The sequence below is a fragment of the Actinia tenebrosa genome, unplaced genomic scaffold (genome assembly GCF_029948245.1).
Source record: "Actinia tenebrosa isolate PJP-AT-01 unplaced genomic scaffold, QUT_ActTen_1.0 PGA_scaffold6__47_contigs__length_16458017, whole genome shotgun sequence".
NCBI classification, from domain to species: domain Eukaryota; kingdom Metazoa; phylum Cnidaria; class Anthozoa; order Actiniaria; family Actiniidae; genus Actinia; species Actinia tenebrosa.
The window spans coordinates 925,221-946,523 of NW_028292583.1; the positions used below are offsets into that span (position 1 = coordinate 925,221).

The 21,303-nt window shown below is 38.4% G+C and overlaps 2 protein-coding genes across 5 annotated transcripts in view; both read left to right on the forward strand.

Moving 5' to 3' along the window:
* LOC116301842 (cholecystokinin receptor) overlaps positions 1-21,303 on the forward strand; it is a 56,975-nt gene that overhangs the window by 19,554 nt on the left and 16,118 nt on the right. For 2 of the 4 annotated variants that reach the window (XM_031710986.2, XM_031710994.2), the window contains exon 1: positions 13,480-14,880. The gene's annotated coding sequence lies outside the window, so the exon portion shown is untranslated. Of the gene's footprint in view, positions 1-13,479; positions 14,881-17,840; positions 18,353-21,303 lie in introns of those variants that run through there. The other 2 variants (XM_089038561.1, XM_031710988.2) reach the window with 2 other exon arrangements.
* On the forward strand, positions 6,460-11,624 carry LOC148905780 (uncharacterized). The gene is made up of 4 exons (XM_089039248.1): positions 6,460-7,547; positions 7,658-7,794; positions 8,187-9,167; positions 9,303-11,624. Exons 1-4 carry the CDS (start codon positions 7,505-7,507, stop codon positions 11,367-11,369), a joined length of 3,228 nt encoding a protein of 1,075 aa, XP_088895374.1. The 5' UTR covers positions 6,460-7,504; the 3' UTR covers positions 11,370-11,624.

Sequence of the window (21,303 nt, forward strand, 5' to 3'; positions counted from 1 at the left end):
AACAAAAAGACAATGAATTGGTCTTTGTAGGAGTCGCAGGGCTGGCGGGAGGCGTAGCTTTGGCGTATCTAATATAATGATCGTCTTTTTGGAAAGCGATAAAAATAACTTTACCACTTATTTAAATCCCCCCATTAAAGCCCATAAGGTTCGGCTCATAAGTTGCTCTTTGTACAATTCTTGGTATAACCTGATTAGGGGCATAGTCACTGAGCATACAGGAGGATCTAACTATCAAGGCGTATTGCTGCCCGATGGACATTACACACCAATCACCCTTGCTAAGGAATTAGCAAAACACGGTTATACTCTCACCACAGGATTGCCGCACGAAATGACCCTCAAACATAATATGTCAAATTATTCAATGACTTTTGGAAAGTCTGACCCATTGGGATCTTTATTATGTGCCTCAGGCAAGACAATTACCGACACAGCCACACCTGTGAAATGGAAAGTCGCATCCTCTTACGAAGTCTATTGCGACTTGGTCCATAGTTACAACAATGGAGAAAAGTCTTCTCTTATGTCCAAGTTTCTGCCCAAAGGTAATCCATTTGACCCAGTAGAATACACTCCCATTTCTTTAAGCTATGACTTGTCCAATTTGGTAGAAAGCATAAACATCACCATTAAAGTTGACGGAGAGACGGTAGATTTCAACGGACGTAAGATCAATCTTGTTTTGGAATTCATATAATGGGCCGCGTAGAGGACAAACTTAAAAGGATTTACTATGGACCTGAGGGCTATTGGAAAGGAGCGTCGGCCATCAAGAAACTCGCGACCGCGGCCAGGGTATCAGATGAAACGGCTAAGAACTGGTTGAAAAAACAAACCCTCTGGCAGGTTTATCTTCCCGTGCCCAAGTACATTCCCAGGCCCAGCTTTACCGTAAATGCCCCCAACGAGGTTCATCAGGCGGATTTGCTTTTCTTACCGCACGATAAGGTGAGAAAAAAGACCTATAGGTACGCTTTGACCGTAGTTGATATCGCAAGCAGATACAAGGACGCCGAACCCATAACCAGCAAGGATTCTGGGGAAGTCGCAGAAGCCCTAGGTAGGATTTATAAGCGCGTCTTGAAATGGCCAAAGCTGCTGCAAGTGGATGCGGGGACGGAGTTCATGGGCGTGGTTACCAAAACCCTGAAAGACCACGACACTAAGATTAGGAGAGCCGAAGCTGAGTACCACAGGGGTCAGAGCATCGTCGAAAGATTCAATAAAACCCTGGCCGAGCGTCTCTTTGGATACCAGTATTGGAAAGAGCTGGAAGATCCCTCCAAACGCAACAGGGAATGGACTCAGCGGCTCCCCCAGGTCGTCGCGGCTTTGAACAACGAGGCGGCCAGGGCTACGGGAATAAAACCCAAGGATGCTATGAAGAAGAAACACGTGGAACACAAGTCCTACGTCAGAAGTTCGAGGGCGGTCTTCCCCCATGAAAAATAATTAGGTAATGTCACAGTCCGATATCTCTACGGACCGGGTGAATTAGAAGGAGGATCCAAAAGAGCTACGGATCCTAATTGGTCTTTGGAAACTTACCAGATCCGAAGCGTAATAGCTAAGAAGGGTCAGCCCATCTTGTATTATCTTCACGATGGCCCCACACGTGGGTTCGTCATGGAAGAACTGCTTATCGTGTGATGTCCGAATGCTATCGTATGCACTCCGTCATCACACATCCATCGCTTACCGTCAAATGCAGACAGTGACACCTTCTCCTGCGTGACGTTATGTATCTGATGACCATAGCTGCGCAGGCTGTTCATCTTATGCCGCTGTTCCTTGCGTGTTTGTAATACGTTGAGGTAGGACTCGTGCGTAATGTCATTCTTAACCACGTACTTTTTTACGCCTTTAGCTTTCTTTTCTACGCCGTCTAACTTTAGCACGCTGTACATCTTTGGTTTCAGACCCACGTACTCTACTATGGGTTTTCCTAACATTTCGTCTTTCATCTTCCCAATTACCTTCTTATTCTTCGCAGAGTAAAGGAAGTGCTCCTTCGGGTAACCGCTGGTGTCGTACTCGTCTATGTCGGGGAGGCAGTCTTTGTAAACGTCTTCCGTTTGCACTTCTAGAATTAGGGAGTCGGTGTCTGTGTACAGGAGGCGACAGCGGTCTCCGTACTTTGGCTTAAGCTTATCGTAGTAGAACTCATACATAAGCAGCTTCGATAGATCCAGCACCGTAAAGCCTGTGTAAACGGGCTTGTTTAGTAAGAGGTTTGCCCTTTTCATGTGAATCACGTAGAAGTTCAGCATTTCTACGTATCTAACGAAGCCTGGCTGTGACACGTATGCTTCTGCTTCCTCTTTGGTGCTGACTATTTTTACGCTTACGCGCTTGCGGATGTTCTCCATTGTCTTTCCGAACACGCTGTTGTTCATCAGTTTGAAGAGGTTTTTCTCGAAGTCATTTTTCGCTGCGGTACGCTTTTGCGTGTTAAAGTCAATGTAGGGGCGCATCCAGGGTTCCTGCGTGAATTTTAGGACTCTGTGGATCTTCTCTACGCGCATTCCGTGTCGCACGTAGAACTGCAGGTTGCGGTAATGTACCACATACTTCTTCTTATCCATCAGGTTCATAGTTAGTTTCCTGTACGGTTTGTAACCAGGGCACATTTGCTTTTGCAGCGGACTTAGCTGCTTAAATGGTATCTCTATCGCTTCTGGTGCTAAGGGGAACTCATTGTGTTCGTCGTGCAGGCGCTCTGGGTACTCCAGATCCACTTCTAAGACGTAACCCTTGTCTTCCTCCTTTCCTACCTGCATGTAGAAGTCTATCGGCTTCACTGGATCCCATTCGAAGTCTCTCACAGGTAGGTACTGTGACATTGCCCAACCATAAAGGTTATTCGCATCCAGGTAGTAAATGTATGTGGTTGGTTTCTCTGGGTCGTGCTCTACTAAGGGGTTGTTTGCGCGGGCGTAACGTCGGCTGGGCCCGCATACGCCGCCACGAATACCGTCTTCCATAAACCGATACATGTCGTATTCCGTTAGGAGATCCAACTGCGCATTTGTCTTCTTTAACAAAGCACTCCAGCTGAGCCCAGGAGCCGTGTAGAAATTAGCGGGATCCAATCCGTAATATTCCATAGCCATCTTTCTGAAGCTTTGGAAAACATCTGCAAGCAGCACTACGTCAGACCTTAGGTAGATGTCGTGGTAGTCCCCCATGTTCTCACAGGAATACTTTTCCCACACGTCTAACGCATGCTGGTACTCCTCATCCTTTATACCGGACTCGTTTAGGGTGCTGTAGAAGCGATCTTTGGGTGGTAGGGACTCTTTGAATCGATCCCAGGAATCCATGTATTCATATGGGTAGACTCCTTTCCTTTCCGCGCCATATTGACTGGAAATGGGAAAGTTGGTGTTATACTTTACGAGGTTTGCTAAGGAGTCCGCCATAAACTGCTGCGAATCTAAGAACTTTAGCTTACCCACAGTTACGGACATGTAGCGCTCTTTGTTGTTGGGTATGCATTTGACGTCGGAGCCGTCTGTTCCTTGTAGTAGCAAATGGGAGTCGTAACCGCGGAGGTTGTGAAAGAACACCGGAATCTCCATGTCTGGATTTACTTTGAAGTTTATATTGCATTTCCAATGAGCCGCTCCTCTGTATTTACCCGTGATGTGGCAGTGATCCCTAACCTTATCCACATAGAAATCCTCAACAAATGCTTTGTGGCAGTGAATGCAGTGCGTGGAGGGCTTTCCCGGCTTCTCACCTTTCTTAGCATACTTCCCGCATTTAAAATGAGCTTCTCCTAGATACTTTCCATCTTCATCCCACGCTTTCTTGGCTCGTCTTCCAAACTGAAGAAGCGTATGTTGACAAATGTGGCATTTTTTTGCCTTGTTAAAAGCCTCCTGGTTCTCTTTGGTAAATTCCATCTTCTTTGGACGTCTTAATTGTTTTCTAATCTCCCCCTCCTCTTCTCGCAATGCTTCTAGAAACTCATTAGCTGCGTTCTTACCTCGGTAAATCACAGGAGGGTCGGCCTTACCGTCTGATCTGACTACTATGTAACCAAAGGAGCAGATCTCGTGTAATCCCACCTTATTCGTGGCACCACTTTTCTGCTCTTCCTTAGTTATCAACGCTTCAAAGTCTGCATATATCACGTAAGGCACCTGCATCTGCTTTTGATGGTCTGCGTATGAAAGCTCTTTGTTGGTGGGTATCTGGATCCGTTGCGCCACTTCTTCGACTCCGCGGCAGATCTCATCGTGTTTCTTTAGGGCATTTAAGGATGTAAATGACAGCAAGCAGCAGTCACAGAAGTACTTTTTGCCTTTGTGCTTAGTATGTCTGTAGAATAGTCTGCTAATGTGTTTAACCCATGAGTAGTGTCCGCCGTGGTAGAATAAATGTACGCGCTCTCCTTTACTTTTTGACAGAACTAACGGTACTATCGTCTGCTCTCTGACTCCGTAAACGTTAATTGCTAGATCGTTTATTTCCTCAAATATGGGGATGTCTATCAGCTGCATGGGAAATTCCACACCATCCCACTCTAAATCATCTGTGGGATACTTACTTGCCCTACAGGGATCCTTCTCTGCTGGATACAGTGCAGACCTGATTGCCCACATAAAGCATCGATTGTCTTCATTCTTCACGTTTACAATAGCCCTCTTCCTTTCTACCCACGTTGGTAGCGGTACGTAACTCCCCCCTCGTATGGGTACGTACCTGGCTATACTTATCTCTATTCCTTCAACCTCCTCTACTGTCCAACCCGATCCTTCTTTCGTGTAGTTAGACAGCGACTCCATTATTGCTTCTAAGGCTTCACTGAGTGACCTATCCAGATTCGTGGATTCTAATATCACTAACGACTTTGATCGCAACATTGCTGTCGTCATTACCTCGTCTTTTGACAAACTTACTTCTACCATTATGCTCGCTTTCAGGGCTCCTAATTCTTCTATACCTTTTCGGAGAGTCCTTTTAACCTTCCTTTCTGACTGACGCCAAAACTGTCTAACGTCAATCTCACCGTTACCGGGTATTGTCACCGTGCTGAAGTTGCTTTGGGATTCCATCTATATAATAGGAAATATTTTATACCTAATACCAAGCACTTTTTAGGTCGTCGTAGTCGTACTCACAGTCCTGACAATGCCAAAACAACTTAACCTTAGTCTCAAACTTCTTACCACATCCACAATCATAACTGCTCATACACTTCGTCTTCATTTTCAAATGCTTTTTCAAATCCGCTTCTTTCTTAAAAGTTCTCTTACATTCTTCGCACTCCATATATAGACTAACATATTTAAGTGCGCTGTTGCCCTCAACCACACTTGGAGTGGGGGTCGTCCGTAGGTGGATTTTTGACGCGGGTCTTACCCCGTGTTGAGATTGCGCTGGAACCCCCATTCCCTATACTACTGCTCGTAGGAACAAGAAAATATTTTACCTTTCCGCCATAACTGTTATTGTATATCTGATCCTTTGGGGTCCATTCTTCTGCCTCTTGCTCACAATCAATTTTATCTGGCGTTGGAAATATCCCCCTGGCAAGGTCTCTGTCGTGAGTACTATTACCTTTGCCACGCAATATCTTGGATACTTAAACTCTGCTGTTAATCCTTGTATATACTTTATTTTTCTGAAAGCCTATCGTGAGGGATTCAAGGAACTTTTCAGAGAAAAATCAACATGTAGAAAGAAAGAAGGAAAGAAAAGGAATATCAAACTTCGAACATTTGAAGAAATGGAAGTAAATTCAAAGCAGACTCAAAATGAACTTGTTGACCAAGAGTCAACCAATCAGCGACTGGGGAATGGAAGTATATTCAATACAGACTCGAAGTGAACTTGTTGACCTAGAGTCAACCAATCAGCGAATGAAGGATGAAAGAGTCAACCAATCAGTGACTGAGGAATGGAGGAGTCAACCAATCAGTGACTGAGTAATGGAAGAGTCAACCAATCAGCTACTGAATAGATATTAGTGAATATAATGTAGAAGATAATAAAAGTAGAAAGTAGAAAGCCGGTATAATTAGTAAATAGAGGTTATCACATATAAAGAGCTTAAGAGGGGATGTCAGCAAAAATCGAACAATTTTGAAATTTTGTGGCAACGGTCGAAAAATCGATTTCGCTCATATTCTAACCTTAGGTAGGCCTTATTCTAACTAGAACCACTATGTAGTTTGTTTTTAAAAATATCGCTTATTTTACGAGAAAAACGAGAAAATTGATTTTTGCGGATTTAAGCCTTTTGACGGCGGAAAGAAATCGACTACTTCAGAGCCTTCGTGTCGCAAAGAAAAGTAATTCAGACATATAAAACCATTATAATCTTATCAATTGGTATCTAAACTTGTTTTAGAAAAATGTTCAGCTATCTCAGTTTCCTTTTTCAAGACGAAAAAAATTTTTTTTTGACCCATACATTTTACAATACCAAGAGTATAGAAAGTTTAAAAAAATATTTTGGTATGTGCTATATAAAATAATGGGCTAAAATTTGGGCTAGTTAAAGTTAAGATGCTATATAATCTTATTCCACTGAAATTTGGTTGGGTAAATTATTTATCGCGTAAATAAAAAGCTTGAAATTCTTAAAAAATTCAGCGATTTCTCTGTCGGCAAAGATCAGTCGATTTCAATAGTTCTGCACAAACAACGCAATAAATCCGAGTTTGTTCGTTTTTCGAGCAATAATCTAAAGCAAAAATACTTTAAAAGGCCTAAGTTATTATTTTTAAGATAACGAAGAATCTTTTGAGGCTCAGATTCAAACACGCTTTGCTATTCGCGACTGAGAAGTGGACTGAGTATTGTAAGCAAACTTGAATAACTAACAAAGTGTCTAACGATTACAGTAGGGATTGCTCACCATATTTTCGGATTACTTCAGACTATTCTGCTTTAACCGTTGAATATTATTTATAGTTAGGTGAAGAATAAGTAGTCGTTCTATTTTTCTTGCTCCTACCATGATAAATTGGGAAAGGACGGTAATCTGAGATGTAAACATGTAATCCACAATGCATGCCGCTTAAAACAATACACGTCACCAGTGACACCAAACTGACAGTGACATCTGATTATAAGATATCGTCGTGTGTTTCATATTTTTGAGATGAATTTCCTAGGTAACTGAGGATAAACTAACAAACTTTTGGTTGGAGGAAGCTGTGGGTTCGATCCAAAGGACAGGAAACGAGATACTGCCATAATCCCTTTATTGGCCTGCAGAAAGGAGATTTTCGACCACAAGACCGCCTTTGCGTTCTCTGGCCCCGAAAATGAAGTTGACTTGATCTTGAGTCGGGCAGCCATATTTGTTTGTCCAAATGATGTTGATACGTGGTCAATATGTCCATTCCATCGTTCAAAATTAGGATTGGGATGGACAAGAGGCTGCAATACAAGGTGCAGAGTACCTGTTGAAATATCTAAGCATCAAAAGACCAAAGGAAAATGGCCGAGATTTGAAAGAGGAATAGGAAAATCCGATTCGTCTATGATATTAAATAAGACTGAGGTATTCCTACAAGTAGGTTCAGGTCAGTAACAAGTTTGCATTCCTAATGATACTCGAGGTTTGATTTGCGCATTTTTTCTTTCTATGAAATACTTTTATAGTAATAAAAATGTTTCTTTCATTTACTTGTAGGAATGTGCATAAATTGCAGAAAAACTCTTAAACAACTCGAAGACTCCGATCCACAGACTCCGGTCACCACCAGCGCCTCCCAAAGACAGGAACTGGATGAACAGAGGATTGTTGAGCAAATAAGTAATTTGTCGCTGGTAAATATCTTTTCTCCTTGAAAACTGAAGGAATGCTTTTATTACTAAAATAAATGATTTTTGTGCGTTAGTGCTGTTTTCAAAACCCTTGGTTATTTTATATTTGTTTATTTGTTAGTCGGTTTGGTAATCAGATTAAATTAGTAAAGGCGGCGCGAGTGGCGGCGGATTGGTATAATATGAAAAAGTGTGGAGCGGGAAATGGGAAGGGGAGTGGGAAGGGAATGGAGAGGAAGTGGGAAACTCTGAAAATCAACAAAACGTTAATGCGTATTTTACATGTTTTTGTGGGTCGGGAATTTACGTATTCTACCGATAAATGAAATCAGAATTAGAAGTGCGTTCATTTTCTTATATTTTTTTAAATTATTTTTTCTGTTAAATAATTTTAGGACGAAAAGGAGGAGGTGACGTTTAATCCAAAGTTCTCCACGCCTACAAGTCTGTATCAACCAAGCGAATCTTCTTACTTATCCGTCACTGTGGAAGAAACGGAGGTTGTTCCTTCCCCAAAAGAAAAATTGAATGCCTTCCTTTGTTCACGGGACATTAGCCCTATTCGTCATTCTCTTTTGTTGCCATGGGAACAAACATCAGAGCGCACAAAGCGTTTTCATATCCGGAAAACGCAACAGGTTGTAGATGCATGCCTGAAGGAGATTGCTCCTGAAGATTCTGAAATGCTATTTTCTGCATTGAAAGAAACGAAGTCTAATAAATGTAGTGTTGATAACTCCCTTATGGAGGCTTTATCTGAATGCTACAATAACAGCAGTTCTTGGAGCACCCGCAGACAGATATTATCCATCATGGCGGACAAATTGAGTTTTAAAGAGCTTCGCAGGTGGATACCTAGTTTGACAAGATATCGCTTCAATCTTGCAAGACACCACCTTTTACTCCACGGCAGAGGGGCAGTTTTACCTTCCACTAAGAACACGCGAATGTACGTTCAACCAGAAAAGCTTGAGCACTTCATTGTATTCATTACCAGCTCACATATTGTACAAGATTTGCCATTTGGCGAGAAAACGCTTAAGTTATCGTCACAAACAGAAATCAGGATCCCAAATGTTATACGATCTTTGATACCTGAGCAAATTATTTGTCAGTACCAAAGCTATTGTCAAGAGACAGGTTTCAAACCAATGAGTCGTAGTTCGTTATGCAGAGTTCTCAGCGTATGTTCAGCTTCAATACGCAAATCTTTACAGGGCTTAGACAACTTTTCAGCACTTGGAGCAAAAGCCTTTGATGATCTTGAAGAGTTGGTTGAAAAGCTTGGAGACACTTACGGGAATGGGCTTACTTGGGCGAAGGAAATAAAGCAGAATCTCAAACTAGCAAAGCGTTACTTCAAAGGCGACTATAAGGTAAACTAAATGTTCACTTTCAGTTATTCTGCAACAATTCATTATTGAAAGCGCACGCTGCAGTAAAATCCCAAGCTCCAAACCAATAAGCATCATGAAATACATGCATAATATCGTTATAATGTTTTGTTGAAGGTTCACGTTACCAAAAGCTCAAAAGTTGCAGATCATTGCAGAACGCACGCCCTAAGTTATCCAAGTGAAGATGACCACATGGTTGACTGTGACCACGAGCATGACCTGAAATGCGATAGATGTAACTTATTTCCTGTAACTCTGAAAGAAATAAAATGCGTAGTAGAAAGCACTAGATGCACCTTGGAAGATAAAGGAGAAATGGAGTTCTTGATCTCCCAGTCCGCGCAGAACATCGAGGCCTGGAAGTCCCATCTTTTACGATCAATTAATCAAGATCAAGCAAGGCAAGAAATTATTAAAGATTTAAGAAAGGAGGCAGTGCTTTTAGTTTCCGACTGGGCAATGAAGTTTTTGCCAAGAAAGTTCCGAGAAAGCCAGCAAGACTGGTTTGGTAAGCGCGGGATCCCCTGGCACATAACTGTTGCCATGACCAAAACAGATGAAGGAGAAATGAAAATGTTGACGTTTGTACATATATTTGAAAGCTGCATTCAGGACAGTCCTGCTGTTCTGGCTATTTTTGACGACGTTCTACAGCAACTTAAGAGCATCACTTCTGACATTACCTCTCTTTACCTCAGACAAGATAATGCCGGATGTTATCATTCTGCATCGACAATCCTTGGCATTTATCAGGTTGCATCACAAAATGACTTTAATCTAGTGCGCATTGATTTCTCAGACCCGCAGGGCGGCAAAGGCGCATGCGATAGAAAGGCTGCAACTATCAAGAATCATATGAAGAAGTATTTAAACTCAGGACATGATATAGATACTGCTCAACAAATGAAGTGTGCTATGGAGTCATTTGGAGGAATCCCTGGGGTAAGAGTAACACTGTGCGGCGCTCAAGCTTCTCCAGACTTATCAGAAAAATGGGAAGGTGTGAGCTTTATTAACAACATCGCTTACAGCAATGAAGGAATTACAGTTTGGAGGGCTTATGAAATTGGTGCTGGCAAATTTATGCCTTGGAGTAGCTTTAATCTGCCCAACAAATTGCCAAAGCTCAACAAGATTCCAGATTATGAAGTATTAAAGGTTACCTTTCTTTCCATCAAAGCAAGAAAAATGCCGACAAAAAAACCCGCTCTTAAAGCTGAGTCACTGCAGAAGGTAAAAAAAGTTAAGGATAATGATGATGATGACGATGATGATGACGATGATGATAATGATGATGATGTCAACTTAACAGAAGATAACCAAGACGAAGATAGTGAGGGCGCGAAAATTGGTCGAGATGACGAAAATGCGTTATTCTTTTGCCCCGAAGAAGGCTGTATTATGTCTTTTCAGAGATATTCTTCTCTCGAAAAGCATATTGATTATGGAAGCCACAAATATGTTCTTGAGCATGAAACTCTGTATGACAGAGCTATGATTATGTACGCTACAAAGCTAGAGCATGGTGCTACTGACGTTCCTCAGATAGATGGGGACACTACCGTCAATCTAGATCATGATCAAGTGCTTCCTAAAGGATGGGCACTAAAATCAGCAGCAAAACGAAAAAGATTTAATGAAGCACAGAAAAACTATCTAACCGATATTTTTGAAAACGGAGAATCAACTGGAAGGAAGGCCAATCCTGCAGCTGTGGCCCAGACCATGAGAAGGGCCAAAAACAAAGATGGCTCAAGTATGTTCAATAAGAATGAATATCTTACGTCGCAACAAATTGCAGGCTTTTTCTCGCGTTTGGCAAGAAAAAAGAAGCTAGGCTCAGCTGATGACGAAGACAACGATGAAATGAAGAAAAATGAGGAAAACAAAGAAAAAGAATTGTTTCATGTAATGAATGAAGTAATGGAACTGGTTTCTGCAAAACATCCAATCATGTTTGATCATTACAATATCTGCGAAATGGCATCCAAATCCAAGCTATCATCTTTTTCAATCCAAATGCTTCAGGAAATCTGTGCCTCCTTCGAGCTTGAGACGTCTCACATTAAGACAAGACGCAAGAAGCCATACTTACATCTCCTGCAAGAATTAGTCAACACCTGTATTTGCAGTCTGTCTCTCTTGAAGGTAAAGTTTGTTAGTTTATCCTCAGTTACCTAGGAAATTCATCTCAAAAATATGAAACACACGACGATATCTTATAATCAGATGTCACTGTCAGTTTGGTGTCACTGGTGACGTGTATTGTTTTAAGCGGCATGCATTGTGGATTACATGTTTACATCTCAGATTACCGTCCTTTCCCAATTTATCATGGTAGGAGCAAGAAAAATAGAACGACTACTTATTCTTCACCTAACTATAAATAATATTCAACGGTTAAAGCAGAATAGTCTGAAGTAATCCGAAAATATGGTGAGCAATCCCTACTGTAATCGTTAGACACTTTGTTAGTTATTCAAGTTTGCTTACAATACTCAGTCCACTTCTCAGTCGCGAATAGCAAAGCGTGTTTGAATCTGAGCCTCAAAAGATTCTTCGTTATCTTAAAAATAATAACTTAGGCCTTTTAAAGTATTTTTGCTTTAGATTATTGCTCGAAAAACGAACAAACTCGGATTTATTGCGTTGTTTGTGCAGAACTATTGAAATCGACTGATCTTTGCCGACAGAGAAATCGCTGAATTTTTTAAGAATTTCAAGCTTTTTATTTACGCGATAAATAATTTACCCAACCAAATTTCAGTGGAATAAGATTATATAGCATCTTAACTTTAACTAGCCCAAATTTTAGCCCATTATTTTATATAGCACATACCAAAATATTTTTTTAAACTTTCTATACTCTTGGTATTGTAAAATGTATGGGTCAAAAAAAATTTTTTTTCGTCTTGAAAAAGGAAACTGAGATAGCTGAACATTTTCCTAAAACAAGTTTAGATACCAATTGATAAGATTATAATGGTTTTATATGTCTGAATTACTTTTCTTTGCGACGCGAAGGCTCTGAAGTAGTCGATTTCTTTCCGCCGTCAAAAGGCTTAAATCCGCAAAAATCAATTTTCTCGTTTTTCTCGTAAAATAAGCGATATTTTTAAAAACAAACTACATAGTGGTTCTAGTTAGAATAAGGCCTACCTAAGGTTAGAATATGAGCGAAATCGATTTTTCGACCGTTGCCACAAAATGTTCGATTTTTGCTGACATCCCCTCTTAAAATCGTTTTTATTTAGGGTCGATAAAATGACAAAATTTACAATTTCCAGTTCACCGTGTATTGATATTGTATCACTTCACTGATATGTTTTTTATTCACGGCTTTATCACACAGATATCGACCCGAAAAGTGTAATAAAATGATATATCGGCTAGCTCTTGCCATCATGTTATGAGATCCGACAGGATCAGCGGCTTTTATTGTGTTATCAAAGCTTACAAAGTATTATGGGAATCTTATGCTCAAGGGCCTAACGGCCTCGGTCCCTATATCTAAGACGCTAGGCACAGTTTTCCGGTTCGCCTGGCCAGTAAATAATAAATGTATCTTTTAAAATGAAATAAGCTTTTTTTATAGCATCATATGCTAGCACCTTATTTACAATTGTTTAACTTAACATAAAACACAAATATGACATCTTTTAAGGTACCATACATGTATCTCTTAAAATGAAATAAGCTTTTTTTCATAGTATCATATGCTATTACTATCAGAACGTTCAGTCAATTAACAACTTTTTTTTTGCCATGACCCCATTTAAGATTAATATGGACTACGAAATTGGGTAGAATCTTTCTTAAAGTGCTTATAAGCCTTTACACAATATTTTCAGAATTGATTCTTTAAATAGTGAATAGTTGATTGTGAAAATGATTCGTCATTTGTCGGGTCTTTGAGATACGAAGGTTTATATTTCCAATATGTTAATGACTATGACGTAACATAAGGGATTTGAGTTATTTTGTGGCAACTTTTAATATCGAACGCTGGACATTTTTTGAAAACAAATTTGTAAGAACCTTTATGTGAGTCACGAGTAAAAGGGTGATGCTTTTAAGATACTGTAATCCAGAACGAGTGCAGTGTTGTATATTAAATGATCTCTTATGTTACGTCATAGTCATTAACATATTGGGAATAAAAACCTTCGTATCTTAAAGACCCGACATTCAAATGACGAAATATTTTCACAATCAACTATCCACTATGTAAAGAATCAATTCTGAAAATATTGTGCAAAGGCTTATAAGCACTTTAAGTTTATTTTCTTGACCCAACTGCTACGGTATGCACTCGAAGTTTTTTAACAAAGTGTTGCAAATTTATGTCTTCTTGACCATTTTCAAGAACAATACAAATAACATGAAGTGCGTAGTGCGTAGTGCATAGTGCGTAGCTTTGGTAATGATAACGATTACTAAGATAATCAGATAAGTAGTTACTTCGATAACGAACGTTATCACATAATTATCCATAAAAAAACCCCTATATTTCTCCTTTTCGAAAAACTGATATTTTCGCATGTGAAAATAACATGTTATTTTTACATGTGAAAATATCGTTACCATGTGTATTTAAGCTATTAGTTAGTTAGTTATAATAATGAAAAGCTTATTAAGTTGATTTTATGGATAATTATAATAATCTTGAAGACACGAAATTTATCTTCTCGTGTTGAAAATCTCTCACTATTCGCTACGCTCACTCGTGAGAGATCTTTTCAACACTCGAAGATAAATTTCGTGTCTCCGCGCGCCCATGTAATATCCTCTATTTATTCAATTAAGAACTAATAAGAAACAAGGACTACTCAGGTAAAATACACCAGTTTTGCATTCCATGAATACAGGTTTTTTAAAGACCACAGACTCATTTGTTCAGACTTAGCCTAGTTTATAATTTACCTATTTACAGATACCATTAGAAGTCCGTGGGACGATTTTAAGACATTGGTGATTTCTCGAGGCAAAATTTCTAGATTATTACAAAAAATCCTTCAAAGATCAGCGAAACTGTAAATTTATAATGTTGAGGAAAGCCTCTGGCTTATCTTGATCGGCACCAAGAAGTACGAGGTATTTGTTTTGATTTAGTCGGCTATCGGCAGATCGATTCACTAATTTCTATATAGTCTGTGCATATATGTATACACTTATTTCAATAAAGTTAGTCACCTGAAAAGCTACAAAGCTGAGACCAACAAGGATTATGGGTAGTTATATTTTACATGTTTCAACCGCTTTGATAACTGTTGATGGATTTTAGATCTTTTACCAGTTACAGTCTCACCTCTTCTGAGCATCCTCAAGCTGCAAATTGTATCAAAAGCTTTACTTGTTTGATATTAAAAGCTTCCCATGATCCTCAGTGATCTCAGCCTTCTAGGTTTTTTGGTGACTAACTTTATTGAAACAAGTGTATACCACTGAGTTATCAAAAACCAAAACCCTGTGGGGGCACTTAGTTCATCATTCTACGATTCCCCTGAAATTTGATAAATAGAATGAAATCCATGCTTTAGACTTCAACTCATTTTTTCCTTTTTCTGTGGTTCACGGCCTTGCACGACGACGTTGCTGTCAGCGAAAGAACTGACTGGTACTCCAAGCAAAGTGGAAAAGCTTACTCTTAAAAAGGAAAAGTATCGGAAGAACACGCACGCAATGTGTAAAGGTACGAATTCATGGTGCAACAAATAGAAATTTAAACGCCTAGATTCATTTTTTAAATTATTTTATTTACTACATGATGACGATAGTAAATAATAATAATAATAATAATAATAATAATAATAATTTTATCATTATGAATCATTTCATTTCCATGCCTTATTATTGACGATCGCGACATCGGTAGAAATACTATATGGTATATTATCGATCAGTAAAACCCAACATCCTGGCCTCGACTATTTGTACAAGATAGCACATGACCATCCCAGCCCCACGGATTGCTGAGTTTATTCACATAGCAATAAGCCAAATATGATGATATTATAAAGTACGCGTAGAATTATATTAGTAAATATAACTCCAGTCACCGCGCGGTAATTCGTTCCAGAAAATCCTTTCAATGCCACAACTAAAGTTATATCGATGTTAACACGATTATCGCCATTTAAACTTGATGTAGCCAATATAATGCAATTAGAAGACATGCAGAACTGACAATATTCCAGGTTAAATAGATATAGATCCTCTATTTGAAAACACAACCCTAATGCAATCGGCTTGGATAAATATATTTATTTATGGTCGACATTTCCTTTGTTACGTTATTGCAATTGCTACCCTTCTACGTGCCAGCAGACATAATGACCAGTAAGTAAGTAAATATTAGACATGCAGAATGAGGGTATTTTAATTTTTTAAAAACATTTGAGGAATATATGAGCTATAATCTAATAATATCCATATAATATAAAAACTGATCCTGAACTTGCTGATGCGCAATTCACTATTTATTCCCAAAAGTCATTTAATTTTGATTAGAATTTTATTCAACTCGGAGCCTTTATTTGCTGCTCTCTCCGATCCAACAAACTTTCTTGTGTGCGCCAGCAGTACAACTGCAGGTTTGCTAAATGGAGCAAGATTTTCGTTTTCAGTTTCATTTTTCTGGCTCTTTCTTGGTGTTAAAAGCACCTGAGGCATGAAGACGATAAAACGCCCACAAGATAGTGAATACTCCGTTTACAGAACTGTAAAAAGGAATATGTGTAGTCTACAGAATGAGTGGCTGCGGCCTCGCGTTTCCGTAAACCCGATACAGCACGTACTCGAAATCTGTAAATGGCTTCTAAAACCTAGGGACCTTTTTCAAAGTATTCTTGAAAAGACTTTTTTATTAGGAGCTGTAATTAATAAATGCCGCCCCTAGCTTTTAGATTGTTGACCTGGGTCTGATTGTTCAAAGCTGGATTAGCGATAATCCAGGATTAACTCTATAGGTCTTATTAAGAGTTAACCCAGGATTAGCACTAATCGGGCTTTGAACAACTGGGCCCTGTATTGACATACACAGATGAGATCACATGATCATTACAGCGTTCTTGATTGGCAGTTTTCCTCATGAATTATTAATGATTTTTAGAATTGGAGTAAAGCCATACCTTTCAATACAAAAACCGTAACCCATAAAAGCTTAAATTAAATTAAATTAAATTAAATTAAAATTAGAATTAAATTAAATTAAATTAAATTAAATTAAATTAAATTAAATTAAATTAAATTAAATTAAATTAAATTAAATTAAATTAAATTAAATTAAATTAAATTAAATTAAATTAAATTAAATTAAATTAAATTAAATTAAATTAAATTAAATTAAATTAAATTAAATTAAATTAAATTAAATTAAATTAAATTAAATTAAATTAAATTAAATTGACTTTATTTACCGAGGGTGACATACATTACTGGTGACCCAGTAGTTTCCATTATGGCCCTCCTACGATTAATAAACTGAAATGAAAGATTAAATGAACATAAAGCGTGTTAAGAATCCCAACTGGCAAGGAGGCAAACCAGTTGGCTATTGACAATCATGGTCGAGAAGCTGAATCTGAACTAATCAGGAATCGGAACAAATACAGTCTCAGTTAGTGGCCACAGCGGGACTCGAACCCGGCACCACCGGATTGCGAGACCGACGCTATGACCACTCGACCATGCTGCCTCCCATGCTTGCTTGCTACACGAGGAAAGACCCCCATATTTTGAGATGATCGCATCGAATATAATAAAATTCAGATGACTCTTAGTCTAGAGAGCTCAACTTTTCAAAACTAACTTATTTATTATTTGAAAAGCTAACTTTAAAAATAATAAATCACTGGTGTACAATATCAAATTCAGTCTAGAATTCAATTTCTTTAAATCAATCTTAGCAATAATCATAAATTCGCCTAAAGCCTATAATCTGTATAGGAAGTCTAACTGATTAAAATCTACATTATACGAAGGGACTTGATCAAAAATATTATCTACACATCTATATCTATAAATATAAAAGTGGTGGACAATCTTGTTATGAAAGTGAATAAGCCTGAAGCGAGATGACGTTTACCCCCGTCTCTAGACAATAATCCTTTTCACACTGCTTTTGTTCTTTAGTTATGACTATTGTTCCTGTATTCTCTAAGGAATCAAAAATCTTAATACGAAAGAATTTTAAAAACTATTATGGTATAGAGTCGGGGGTAAAACGTCATCTCGCTTCAGGCTTATTGCCCCGAAAAGGAGACATATACTGTTTGAATGAGTAAAATGTGATCATTTCTGCTTTGATGCCAAGGTTTCAAAATATCTATTGCTCAGGCTAAGGGTTAACCTCGATTTTGTGTAGAATATTCAAGTTCCAGTGAAGCTCCGTTGTATTGGCAAAGTGTTTTTATTGTTGAAGACATGCATTCTTTACTTTACCGCTAGTATTTGTGAGTTTTTACACTGAAACGAGGCTAAGCCTGAGTAATTGAGTCTGCAATCAAGAAACACAGCGGTACGAAGTTGAAAAAGGCTCTTCATATATACTGTATCATTACTTATGATCTCAAAGTGTGTTCGCAATCATCATCATCATCATCATCATCATCATCATCATCATCCATGACACTGGAGAGATCATTTCCTGAAAGTATAGTGCATGATTATAACAACCCATGACCGTTTACCGCAAAGGAAATTAGACTCAACATTAATCAGTTCAAAGCAAAAATTTCTTTCATTTATACCCTTTGGCGTTAAATATCTCAAGGTTACGATCAATTTCCGCGATCCATTTGATTTGATTATTTCCTAACACTATGTACGGGAAAAGGTAAGGAAAACAAGCAATACATCGTTATTAATTCTCATCCAGTGAGTTAGCGGCCGATTGACTTAGATGTAATGCGTATGTTGACTATATACTAATTGGACAGGTTGAGTGTTGTCACCTTCCATAAAAATCCTTATCATCCCTCATTATCCCTTTTTATCTAAAAGTCTCGTTATCCGAGTGTTTCAGCCTAGTGCACTGACAGAATGACATCATGAGATCATCAGCCAGTAAAACGATTACCATGCAATAGTTGGTCCACGAAACTAGAAATCGTCTGAAACTTAGCCGCTGTAATTGTTTTCTTCAATCAAGCAAACAAAAAAAGGTTAGTTATTCTGATTCGTTCTTAGCTGAGGTTAAGAAAAACTTATTTACAAGAAATAAAAGAGGCTGGTCATAATATCTACTTCTAGGTTAACATTCTTCCTTCTCATACTCATGAATAATTAATGAAGAGAAAACAAAGCAAATCACTACTGTGACGGTGGTTTGGAAATGTGTTCTTAATTTGCATTAAATTTTGTAAACGTTTTCTTTGATTTTCTCCAAGAAACATTCATGAGTTTGAGAAGTAATTTCAAACACTTGAGAGAGTCCTTCCTCCAATTTCCAAACACCTCAAAGTCAGTTAAAAAAACTCGGCTGCGCCTCGTTTTTTCAACTCACTTTTCGGTGTTTGGAAATCGGAGGAAGGACTCTCTCGCGTGTTTGAAATATTACTTCAAATTCATCCCAACTGAATTTAGTTACACATCTTAAAAAGACGAAAGCTATACATTTTGAAAGAAACTGCTCGACAACAATGTGGCTGTCACTGATTTATTAAGTATTATAGTATTTTACTACTTCGTTTTAGTACTTCGTTTGTAGGGTCGATCGTAGTAGCAATTTCGTTAGCTTGTTAGGCGAAATTTGGGAGTTTTCTGATAATGATCTATGACGCATTAATTTAAAGTCTTAACTTAATATCCATTTGCAATTGCTGCATACATAGATTTGATCTCATTTCTCATTTTGATATTGAACGAATTCTTTCACCTTCCGTATAAAGTAACCCGCTCATGAAAGTTAATTAAGCTTTTGATCTTATCGTTTTGTTGAAATAGTCATGGCTTAAGACGAATAGAATACATATATTGATTTTCGTTGATCTGAGGAAAAACAATTAGCCAATCGGATTTTGAATCCGTTTTCGGAAGAAAAATCCATCCCATGCGTCTTTATAATCTACCAGTTTTCTCTGTAATCACAGAGTGGGACAATCACGAACGGAACTATCCGCCATGCTTCGGGTGAAAGCCCAAGATCGAATTAAAATTTAGTAGTTGATTTTAGAGGAGGGAGGAAAACCGGAGAACCCGTAGGAAAACCCTCGAAGTACAGGAGAGAACCAACAAACAACTCTACTCACATACGACATCGAGATCGTCACTCGGCTCGTCGCATTGGTGAGAGGCGGCGCATTAGCAGCGCACGCCACCCGCGCACCCAGTCCTCGATTAGTAGGGGAAAACTGAACTCAAAACAAAACAAAATGGCTGACAATACTAATGCGAGGAAAAGTGTTTTTCAGCCGAAGATTTAAGGGTTTAATTAAATTTTTCTATACTTTAAAGAATTTCATGAACTTTACCTTTTTCGGTCTGGCAATTCTTCGTGTTTTATTAAAGGATCCACTTAAACGCTTTCGAAGAAGACCAGAAAACTTCTCTACTCCTTGATAGGATTTAACTACAAAATTCACATTTTATGCTTTCCTAGTGTTCTTGGCAAAGTCAAGGATGCTGTAAAACTATAGTAAAAGCCTTAAATTTCTAAGACAGCGTCTCTTTTTCAACAAGATGGCAGCTACCAAAGGCTCAAGTGCAGTGAGTGTGCGGTGGTTGATGGGATTGATAAGTTTTTTTCGATCTTTGCGCCCCTCATCAGATCACCTGGTAAATATTGACAATCTATGCAGCTATTGTCTCTTCTGATTGGTCAACATTTTAACGAGGGCTTATTAGCTAGTGAATTGCAGAATTGGTATTAGTTGTATGATGCAACTACATCTTCGTCCAGAGGCACAATAAACTGATTTGCTAAACAACTACTGATGATTGTAGTCTGCGTGACATTCAATGACGCCTTAATACACTTCCTTTTAAGTCATTCCGCTCTAACAGTTAAAAGATGTTTGATTGCATTAATAAAGCAAGTAGACCGAATACCTTTCATCACCACCACCACCACCACCACCACCATCATAATCGTCATCATCATCCTATCATGGCCATCACACTCATTGCCACCAACATGACTCAAACTCTTACAGCGCCATGCACGACAGCAGTTAAATCATGATTTTGAGTTCTGTTTCGTAAACACAATTAAATGTTAATCCCCAGATAACAAAACGTTTAATCAAACAACTCTTGCATCCAGTCGGTTTTCTATGATATTTTGAATTATCTAGACCGTGTTAACTGCGTAATTGCAGTAATGCATGGTCGTACTGTCTGTTCAAAGGTATGAGCAATACTGATCTATTTCCGTATAGCAATGATCCACACTATAACACATATACACCCCGGTATCTGGCATCTTAAGTAGTCAATAAGGTGAAGGAGGACGATCTTCCTTGTGCCTACTGATAAACTCCTAACAATTATTTCTTGCCTCACCCCTACTAAACTAATTCTTAAATAACGTGATCAACGCTGTTCTGTTCCATTCAACTGAAATTGAAAATGTTTCCGGCATTTGACATTCTTAAAAACAATATTGAGTAAGAATGGTTTGGCTTAGGTTTCATGTCTCCAAATGTAAAAATAGGTAAAGTCACTTGGATTTTAGGAGAACCGTCATGTCATCATATCTTCTTATATCTTTTCTTAATCTTCTATTTCCTTGTCATTTCAACATTCGTAGTAAACTGAAATGAAGCTTAAAAATCAGTTCGTTTTGGTACTAAAAGGCTTTTGGTCTAACCAGTTTCGGGGGAGCGACTAAAGTAATAAATATAAAAAAAGGGCAAATCCATTAAAAGGTTAGCTATTCATAGAAACATAAAATATATTCGACTTCCTTTGATTTATTTCACAGCGAAAAAATGAAAAGTATTCCGCGGTGTGGAGTGACTGATTAGTAACTCTTAGCCCCTTGCCAGGGATGTATTATATAAAATTTCCTTCTTACAGGATAATTAACAACGGCTAATATGATTTTCCTCACTACTAAATGACTTTAATATCTTGTCACCAGCCATCTACATATAGATAAACAGGTTGGCATATA